This window comes from Cervus elaphus, chromosome 29 (assembly GCF_910594005.1).
Source record: "Cervus elaphus chromosome 29, mCerEla1.1, whole genome shotgun sequence".
NCBI lineage: Eukaryota > Metazoa > Chordata > Mammalia > Artiodactyla > Cervidae > Cervus > Cervus elaphus.
In genome coordinates, this window is record NC_057843.1 from 19,533,396 (window position 1) to 19,543,857 (window position 10,462).

A 10,462-nucleotide genomic window follows, 5' to 3' on the forward strand; every position below is an offset into this window, starting at 1 on the left:
TGAGGACTTGGGAGAGTCTATCTAAAGAGTTTCCAGCACAAAGTTGGGTGCATGGAAGGCACGTTATTAGTGGCAGTTCTTTTAACTTCCTTCACAATCTTCTACTCTAGGACTTTGCCATACCTTAGGTTTCAAGTCTACCACCAACCTTTGCGGATCCCAGGGCTTCCTAGTTTCCAGGGAGTCACAGTCATACATACAATATATTAGAAAAGACGTAACTAGTCTGGAAAGTCTGCAAAGCAACATTAATTTCTTCATATAGGAAAGAAAATTCTTATTCAAAAAGCTTAAAACCAAAGGAAAAACATATTTATTAGGTCATTTTCCATGGAAATTGCTGGAGAACACAGCCCATGGTAATTGCAGTTGTATTCGTATAAGTTACACACTTTATCACGAGCATATTCAAAAGGTGCCTGTTAAAGGACCATGAATTTTACTGGAGTCTCACTTATCACCATGTATTCCTCACCTGATGTTTCTAGTATTCTGGTTCCAGGTTCTCTAAAAGAAGAACAATATCTAAAAAGGTTATATAGTGTATAGTGTGGCTGGAGAAATATTCCTGCTGACAAATGTAGTCTAAATTTCTGAGAAATTATCAATTGTATCAAAACCATTATTATCTATGATAATTATATGTGGATTCCCATTTCAATTTTCAACAATATTTTTCAACAATACTGCTACCATAAAGAATTGGGGCCCTAAGCAAATCAATATTCTGGGTTTTCTTACCTCTTATATTAAAGCAGAATTTCGGTTAAACAAACTAAGGTCCTAAGATATCTCTTTCAACATCCACTGATATTATGATACTACTTAAATGATCAGGAGGGGTGTGGGCATTTACTAAGAATACAAGTAAGAGAAAGGGTTAACGACTGTTTTCTGAGCTGTCTCCCTGCACAGAACTCTGCTTGTGTGAGCTCAAGACTTCTCTCTCTCATTCTGGGTTCCACACTCAGAACTCAGGTATCTACTCCCCAGCTGGTAGTTCCCTCTCTCTGGAATGAAGGACAAAAGTCAGAAAACAACCAAAGATCCTTAGAAAAATGAGATTGCCTAGAAGTGGGATGGAAACGGAGGGAAAGGTGGAGTCAGACTACCCAAGACAAGCCTCTCATTGCTGGAGTTTTGAAGGAAAGGGAACTAGGTGAACCAGTTGCCAGGACAACCTGCTGTTGGGGCAAGGGCAGTCGGGGCAAGGATATGGGAGACCTGCGGCTGCTCCTTCTCCTGCCCCTGTCCCTGGCAGCCTTCCATGGGGTCAAAGGCTGTTTGGAATGTGACCCCAAATTCATCGAGGAAGTTAAATCCTTGCTTGGAAAGCTGGTACCCCCAGAAGTCCCTGGCCGAACTCATCTGCTTGAACGGCAGATGAAAGAGATGATCAGTTTAAGCTTCAAGGTCTCCCACAGGGACAAGATGCTTCGGGTGTTGGGTGAGGGAAGCCTAAGTCCCTAAGAATTTTGGGAGCTAAAGGGAGAAGGGAGGTAGGGAAGAGAGAACCTGGGGCCGCATAATTTCCTCCATAAATGTAATTAACCCCGACATGTTCCTTTACCCCTCCTCTCTAGCTGTTCAGAAGGTTGTCGATTTGAGAACATGGCTGAAGAATGAACTTGATAAACTGAGCAAGGAAACATGGAAAGGTGAGGTACTGTTTCAATGTTAAAACAATGTATTGCCCAAGCAAGTTTGAGATTAATTCACTGGGGGAAATAAGGCAAAACAATTAGGATTAAATTATGAAGGGAAAGGCCACCCCTCTTTTCTGATGTCCATTCCACCCCTTTTCAGGTGTCTTTATCCTTCAAGGCAGGCTTCTCGATATCCGCAAAAACCTGGACTCGAAACTGGAAAAACTATTAAAGACATTCTCTGAAGTTGGTAATATCAGATGTATATCTAACACCACTGAAATTATGTGAAAGGAATAGGAAATGAGGGGTGAGAGGAGGAATAGGTATTCACATTAAAATAATCCAGAATGGGTGGAGGGGTGGCTGGAAGGTAATGGGGTAACCAAATAAAGACTATTTGAGTATAAATATGACAAACTTTAAGTTGAGTCTAAGCTCATTAGATCTTTCTGGTTCTCTTTTAGCTTGTTCTGAAGACTGTGGTAAGTACAGTATATGCAGTGCCTTGAGGTTTCAGTGCATATTTCCCCATCTCCTTTATCTCCTCTACTTGTCACACTGAGAACATAATTCCTAAAGCTATCAGCTACAAGGGGGAATGTCAACGATCTGTGACAACAGAATCTAGCTTATGAAATCTCAATCACTCCATATAATTGGACGTGCTCAGAGTCCTTCTATACCAGAGTTTTTAATCCATAGCCCCAAAATAAGCTGAGGCATCATCTCCCCACTTCTTCCCAGAGATTGGGCTTAAAGTTTTGATCCATCTCTAAACCTGATGGCTAGGGGAAGAAGAAAGTTACAACAATGTAACCAATGGAAATGCCTGCAATCTAATTCATACTGGTGTCTAAGCTAAGGCAACTCCATGCTGTAGCCCCTTCCAACTATCTTTCTTCTTCTCTGCATCAGTCGTGACTGAAGGTCCTATCCTGGATTGTTGGACGTGTCTTCGCATCACCTCTCGATGTTTCAAAGGAGAATATTGTGAAGGTAACAGAGATTGTTGTATGGCACTTTGAAAGGCCAGGGATCAAGGAGTTTCTCATTGATCTAGTCAACAAATATTTGTTGATCACCTTCTATGTAGGTCATACTAATGCTACAAATAAGAGCTAAGATGCTGGACAAAATTTGTGCCAGAATGAATTATTGGGACCTAGGTCACTGAAGAGCTTAGAAATGAAAAAGTGTACTAAAGATGGAGAAATCAGGCTAGGGGTAGTAGGGGAAAATGTTTTGTAGAGCCTAGGAGTCTAAGAAAGAGCAGAATAACCAGGGAACAGGATATAAATGGTGAATAGAACAATTTTTAAGGTTAAAAGGAGTCTTATGGATAAAGCTCTCAAGTTACTAATTTTCCCCTCCAGCTCACTTTTTTCCCCTTTTTTCCTCCAGAGGATGATCCAAAGAAGGCTGAGAATCGAGAAATTGGACTATTTCTGATATTATTAGCAGAAGTTGTAATATTGGGAGGTGTTTTGCTACTGTGAGTTTCCTGCTTTTAAACACACATTGGGTCAAGCATTTCTTTGGCAAAGAGACTGCCCAATCTTTCCCCTTCTTCCAATGGAAATAAGGGGAAAGAAGTCATCTCAAACTTTGGGATATCCTACTAATAGGAATGAAACAGATAAAAGTTTCATGGGATAAAAGTTGGAACATAGGAAATGGAGGAAGTGTGATGAAGTATGAGAAAAAAGCTTGTAGAGGAATTCAAAAAAGGAAGAAAAAAATAGTTACAATTTTGTAAAGAACTGGGCTACTAATATTTAAGTCGGGATTATCTTATTTCTCTAGATTCCATTTTTGCATCACTCACCGGAGGAAAATGAAGGCAATACGAAGGTCATTAAAGAAATACTTGGAGAATAAACTTGAAGAATTAATGGGGATAACGGATGAGAAGAAGAAAGATTTCAGAGGCAGAGAATAAATACAAAGACACAGGCAGGAGGTGTTTCATAATTCTCTTATATGTTGACTCCAAGTAGAAAACCAGGAATTAAGCTCTTTTGCAGTCATAAAGTCCAAGTATTCTAAAACAGAACTTAGTTTCTCTGGTAAAGAGCCTTTCTGATATCCTGAGGGCAACGGAAGCAAACATTTTACTGGAAGTTGGACAGAAAGCAATGCTAGTATGCTGAAATGCACATGAAAGATGATACACTGCATAATAACAAAGAACGAATGGTATTCTAAGATTCTACAGAAGGTAATAAAGACGTAATTTTATTTCTCATTCTATCAGTCTAAGCATCCAAACAATGGACTTAATGTGTGTAACTATCACCAACAAAATTTTAAGTATGGTTTTGGTTCTTTTGCCCTAAAAAAGGGCAAAATATAAGAAGTGGAATCAATTTTCTGATAGTGTAGACTCCATTAAGGATAATATGAAATAGATGAAAAATTTATGCTTGCAGAACAGAACATGTCATTCTTGTAAACCTGTTTCTTTCTATGATGTCAACCCATGTTCAACTTATTATAAATAAAGTTCTTTGTAATCACATTTTAAAAAAGAATGCATGGTTGGTAACTTTCATTAATGTCTTTAATCAAGATTACTTTTAAATGTCTCAGTTCAGTTCTGTTCACTCACTCATGTCCGATTCTTTGCGACCCTATGAATCACAGCATGCTAGGCCTCCCTGTCCATCACTAACTCCCGGAGTTTACTCAAACTCATGTCCATCGAGTCGGTGATGCCATCCAGCCATCTCACCTTCTGTCATTCCCTTCTCCTCCTGCCCCCAATCCCTCCTAGCATCAGGGTCTTTTCCAATGAGTCAACTCTTCACATGAGGTGGCCAAAGTATTGGAGTTTCACCTTCAGCATCAGTCCTTCCAATGAACACCCAGGACTGATCTCCTTTAGGATGGACGGGTTGGATCTCCTTGCAGTCCAAGGGACTCTCAAGAGTCTTCTCCAACACCACAGTTCAAAAGCATCAATGCTTTGGCGCTCAGCTTTCTTCACAGTCCAACTCTCACAGCCATACATGACCACTGGAAAAACCATAGCCTTGACCAGATGGACCTTTGTTGGCAAAGTAATGTCTCTGCTTTATAAAATGCTGTCTAGGTTGGTCATAACTTTCCTTCCAAGGAGTAAACGTCTTTTAATTTCATGGCTGCAATCACCATCTGCAGTGATTTTGGAGTCCCAAAAAATAAAGTCAGCCACTGTCTCCCCATCTATTTCCCATGAAGTGATGGGACCAGATGCCATGATCTTAGTTTTCTGAATGTTGAGCTTTAAGCCAATGTTTTCACTCTCATCTTTCACTTTCATCAAGAGGCTTTTTAGTTCCTCTTCAGTTTCTGTCATAAGGGTGGTGTCATCTGCATATCTGAGGTTATTGCTATTTCTCCCGACAATCTTGATTCCAGCTTGTGCTTCCTCCAGCCCAGCATTTCTCATGATGTACTCTGCCTATAAGTTAAATAAGCAGGGTGACGATATACAGCCTTGATGTACTCCTTTTCCTATTTGGAACCAGTCTGTTGTTCCATGTCCAGTTCTAACTGTTGTTTCCTGACCTGCATATAGGACATGCAAGAGGCAGGTCAGGTGGTCTGGTATTCCCATCTCTTTCAGAATTTTGTACAGTTTGTTGTGATCCACACAGTCAAAGGCTTTGGCATAGTCAATAAAGCAGAAATAGATGTTTTTCTGGAACTCTCTTGCTTTTTCAATGATCCAGCAGATGTTGGCAATTTGATCTCTGGTTCCTCTGCTTTTTGTAAAACCAGCTTGAACATTTACAAGTTCACGGTTCACATATTGCTGAAGCCTGGCTTAGAGAATCTTGAGCATTACTTTGCTAGCGTGTGAGTTGAGTGCAATTGTGCGGTAGTTTGAGCATTCTTTGGCATTGCCTTTCATTGGGATTGGAATGAAAACGGACCTTTTTCCAGTTCTATGGCCACTGCTGAGTTTTCCAAATTTGCTGGCATATTGAGTGCAGCACTTTCACAGCATCATCTTTCAAGATTTGAAATAGCTCAACTGGAATTCCATCACTTCCACTAGCTTTGTTCATAGTGATGCTTTCTAAGGCCCACTTGACTTCACATTCCAGGATGTCTGGCTCTAGGTGAGTGATCACACCAGGGCTGTTTTATTTCCATCTTTCATTTAGTAACTGTTTCCATATTTATCAGTAGGTTCAATGCGGGAAATTTTCTTTGACATTACATAGCATATAGTCTTCATCATGATATCACACACACACACACACACACACACACACACACACACACAAGTCCAAAATATGAGTCCTGAGTTGAGATTTGTCCCAATCATTTTTCCATAAATCTCTGTTCTATGTTTGAGTTGAATATTGTCTTAGTCTAGTTGTTCTTATTGAACACTTCTACGGTGTATATTAAATCTTAATTAGAGTTTTATATCTACTATCAAATTGAATTCTCACAACAATCTTTTGAGTAATATTGTTACTGACCTCAGCACTATGAATGAGGAAAGAGGAAAATGTCTAACTCAAGGTCCCACAAGAAGTAATCTAGGCTATGACAAACTCCCCTGGTGGCTAACCTTACTCACACCATCTGATTGGAACTGACATCTATAATCATGAAGATAAATGGAAAGATGGTAAGTGTAGGTTTATTGACAACATATTCTTTGTTACAGATAGTGGTGGCAAAACCTGGACTAAAACTGAGGCCTGGCTAACTCTAAAATACATGAACTTTCCAGTCTGTTTTGTTTCGTTCTATTCTGGAAGCTCATTTCAAAAGAATACCACCACAGTTTATCGGTAGGAAAACAGGTCCTGCTTCAGTGGGACACATGTGCATGCCCAGTCTCTCTGCTGCATCCACTTCTCTGCGACCCTATGGTCTGTAGCCCACCGGGCTCCTTTGTCCATGGGATTTTCCAGGCAAGAATATTGGAGTGGGTGGCCATTTCCGCCTCCAGGGGATCTTCCTGACCCAGGGACTGAACCTGCGCCTCCGGTATTTCCCACACTGGCAGGTTGATTCCTTAGTGGCAGGGAGAAATAACTTGCACATCTTTCACCCACTGCAGATCTCTGAGTGCTGGTTTGTTGTTGCTGCTACATTAATGAAATACTGAATGATTCCGAATATATTTGAGGAAGACCTGAACATTAATATCACTCAGTTTCTAAATATGAACTTCCTGTTAAAAATTACAGGATAAGAGTATCATTGGCATCTATCATTTCCCAATGACTTGAGGTTCATCTCACCAAAAGTTCTTGAAACAAACTAACTTCATTCATGGTCTTTATTAAATTACTGAGTTTATATTGCTTTCAGTTCAGTTCAATTCAGTTGCTCAGTCGTGTCTGATTCTTTGTGACCCCATGGACTACAGCACATCAGGCTCCCTGTCCATCACCAACTCTCAGAGTTTACCAAACCCATGTCCATAGATTCAGTGATGCTATCCAACCATCTCAACCTCTATCGTCTGCTTCTCCTCCTGCCTTTAATCTTTCTCAGCATCTGGGTCTTTTCAAAAGAGTCAGTTTTTCACATCAGGTGGCCAAAGTATTGGAGTTTCAGCTTCAACATCAGTCCTTCCAATGAATATTGAGGAATGATTTTCTTTAGGATAGATTGGTTGAATGTCCTTGTAGCCCAAGGGACTCTCAAGAGTCTTCCCCAACATCACAGTTCAAAAGCATCAATTCTTCGGTGCTCAGCTTTCTTTATAGTCCAACACTCACATCCAAACATGACTACTGGGAAAACAATACCCTTGACTAGACGGACCTTTGTTGGCAAAATAATGTCTCTGCTTTTTAAAATGCTGTCTAGGTTGGTCATAACTTTACTTCCAAGGAGTAAACGTCTTTTAATTTCATGGCTGCAATCACAATCTGCAGTAAATCTGGAGCCAAAAAAATAGTCTCTCATTGTTTCCACTGCTTCCCCATCTATTTGCCATGAAGTGATGGGACCAGATGCCATGATCTTAGTTTTCTGAATGCTGAGTTTTAAGCCAACTTTTTCACTCTCCTCTTTCACTTTCATCAAGAGGCTCTTTAGTTCTTCTTCACTTTCTGCCATAAGGGTGGTGTCATCTGCATATCTAAGGTTATTGATATTTCTCCTGGCAGTCTTGATTCCAGCTTGTGCTTCATCCAGCCAGGCATTTCACATGATGTACTGTGCATATAAGTTAAATACTTATGGTGACAATATACAGCCTTGACTTACTCCTTTCCTGATTCGGAACCAGTCTATTGATCCATGTCCAGTTCTAACTGTTGCTTCCTGACCTGCATACAGATTTCTCAAGAGGCAGGTCAGGTGGTCTGGTATTCCCATCTCTTTCAGAACTTTGCACAGTTTGTTGTGATCCACACAGTCAAAGGCTTTGCCATAGTCAGTAAAGCAGAAGTAGATGTTTTTCTGGAACTCTCTTGCTTTTCAATAAGCCAATGGATGTTGGCAATTTGATCTCTGGTTTCTCTGCCTTTTCTAAATCCAGCTTGAACATCTGAAGTTCACAGTTCATGGACTGTTGAAGCCTGGCTTGGAGAATTTTGAGCATTACTTTACTAGCGTGTGAGATGAGTGCAATTGTGCAGTAGTTTGAGCATTCTTTAGCATCGCTTTTCTCTGTTATTGGAATGAAAACTGACCTTTTCCAGTCTTGTAGCCACTGCTGAGTTTTCCAAATTTGCTGGCATATTGAGTGCAGCACTTTCACAGCATCATCTTTCAGGATTTGAAATAGCTCAACTGGAATTCTATCACCTTCACTAGCTTTGTGTGTAGTGATGCTTCCTAAGGCCCACTTGACTTCACATTCCAGGATGTCTGGCTCTAGATGAGTGATCACACCATCGTGATTATCTGGTTCGTGAAGATCTTTTTTGTACAGTTCTTCTGTGTATTCTTGCCACCTCTTCTTAATATCTTCTGCTTTTGTTAGGTCCCTACCGTTCCTGTCCTTTATTGTGCCTATCTTTGCATGAAATGTCCCCTTGGTATCTCTAATTTTCTTGAAGAGATCTCTAGTCTTTCACATTCTCTTGTTTTCCTCTATTTCTTTGCATGGATCACTGAGGAAGGCTTTTCATTGTAGAAAATAATATTGAAAGGACAACACATTTGCCAGATTTTGTGGGTTTTCATGTTCGTTTGCTTTAGTGCAGCCTTTAAATTTCTTGTTGTTCCCTCCCGCCCCTCTTCTACTTCGTTCTCATTATTCTCTTTTAGAAAACCATGGTTAACAAGGATATATCTTTCATTATTTTATCAAAACCTAATTGGTAATAAGCAAACAGATACACACACATACATATAAATACATTACACATGTAATTGCTTGCTTTTAAGAATTACGAACACTTATGCATATTGATTTTCATAGTTAGATGTTTTGTGACAATTAAGCTAACTGATATCAAGGTCTACTCGCATTTTGGTGGTTGTGCACAGTACCATAGTGTGATGGTGCCATGATTATTCTAACATTCCTCTGTTTTTGGTATTCTCTTCACTAGCTTTTTTTTAGTCACTGTAAAGAATGCTACAATAAACACTCATGCAATAAATATCTACTTACTGATTCTCCCATTTGTAAGAGATGATGTTACAGAACTGTAATATCTAAAGTGAAAGTTATATGTTCTTCATCAGAGTCTGCCCACATATCTCCATCCCAACTTACAGAACCCAATTATTTCTTAATTTAATGCCCTCACTTGAACAATAGGCACCTAATAAGGCTGGTATTCAACTTGTATTGTAATTCAGCCAATAGAAGGATAAGGTCCTGTGTTTTATTTTCAGCAATTTCAACCCTGCACCTATAGGAAATAAGGTTCTTCCTCAGAGTACAACAAGAAGCTTCCAGGTCATATATGTGGCGTCTGAGCTGAGAAGTTGAATCCCAGAGTTCATCCCTTGAGCACTGTGTCCAGTAAAACAGAAGCGACCAATCAACATCATCACATTCCTTAGTTTTAAAAAAATGTTTGAAAGTATCATATACAGAATCACCCAACATACGTCTTATAAATGACTGATTAATAGTATCCAATGGCGATACTTTACACAACACTATAAACAGTTCATGCCAAGGCTGTCAGGGCTCTCCTTACTACTGGCAGTAAGTTATCAGCATCTTTAAATCTAATAGGACTAGAAAGTCAATTCAAAAAACTCAAAACCAATTCTGAAAACCCATCTTTAAAATTTTATTCCTCTAGAACTACCCTTAACAAAAAAATCTGCCTTAGTCTGGGTTCTTCAGAGGAACAGAACCAAAAAGATAGATCAATAGACAGACAAAAAAATTAAGAAGATTTATTATAGGAATCGGCTCACTACTACAGATACTGAAATAATGCCATCATATACAGTCTACAAGTTGGAGACCCAGTGTCATAATTCACTTAGAGTTGAATGTCTGAGAACCAGGAGGAATCTGGTATGAGTTCAAGAGTTGGAAAGCCCAAGAACCCAGGAGATCCCCTGGCTGATGGCAGGAAATAACAGATGTCACAGTCTGTTGATTTTGTGTGTGTGTGTGTGTGTGTGTGTGTGTGTGGTGTGTGAGTGTGAGAGAGAGAGAGAGAGAGAGATGGAAAGAGGGGGGAGGGAGGGAGGAAGGGAGAAAATGTGCCTTTCCTCCACCAGGGCCCTCAGTGGATTGAATGATACCACATACTTTGGTGAGGACAGATATTCTTAACTTAGTCTACTGATTTAAATGTTAATCTCTTCCAAAAACACCCTGTCAGACAAACCCAGGAACAATGTTTTGCCAGCTATCTGGACTTCCCTTAGTCCAG

General features: G+C 39.9%; 1 protein-coding gene across 2 annotated transcripts; it reads left to right on the top strand.

The window, feature by feature from the left end:
• Positions 1–965: 965 nt before the first annotated feature.
• IZUMO3 (IZUMO family member 3) lies at positions 966–4,171 on the top strand. Of its 2 annotated transcripts, XM_043891427.1 has the most exons (7): positions 966–1,447; positions 1,584–1,658; positions 1,807–1,896; positions 2,114–2,131; positions 2,565–2,645; positions 3,051–3,141; positions 3,453–4,171. In XM_043891427.1, exons 1-7 carry the CDS (start codon positions 1,216–1,218, stop codon positions 3,586–3,588), a joined length of 723 nt encoding a protein of 240 aa, XP_043747362.1. In that variant the 5' UTR covers positions 966–1,215; the 3' UTR covers positions 3,589–4,171. The 2 variants fall into 2 exon arrangements, with proteins under 2 accessions (XP_043747362.1, XP_043747363.1); XM_043891428.1 differs by lacking the exon at positions 2,114–2,131 and having other exon boundaries at positions 1,216–1,447; positions 3,453–3,588.
• Positions 4,172–10,462: the final 6,291 nt, after the last annotated feature.

What these genes read in the sequence shown, in the direction of transcription:
- IZUMO3 (XM_043891427.1), top strand. Translation starts at nt 1,216, where the DNA reads ATGGGAGACCTGCGGCTGCTCCTTCTCCTGCCCCTGTCCCTGGCAGCC. An exon ending in CAAGATGCTTCGGGTGTTGG is followed by an intron (nt 1,448 to 1,583) that starts GTGAGGGAAGCC and finishes CCTCCTCTCTAG; the next exon opens with CTGTTCAGAAGGTTGTCGAT. An exon ending in GAGCAAGGAAACATGGAAAG is followed by an intron (nt 1,659 to 1,806) that starts GTGAGGTACTGT and finishes ACCCCTTTTCAG; the next exon opens with GTGTCTTTATCCTTCAAGGC.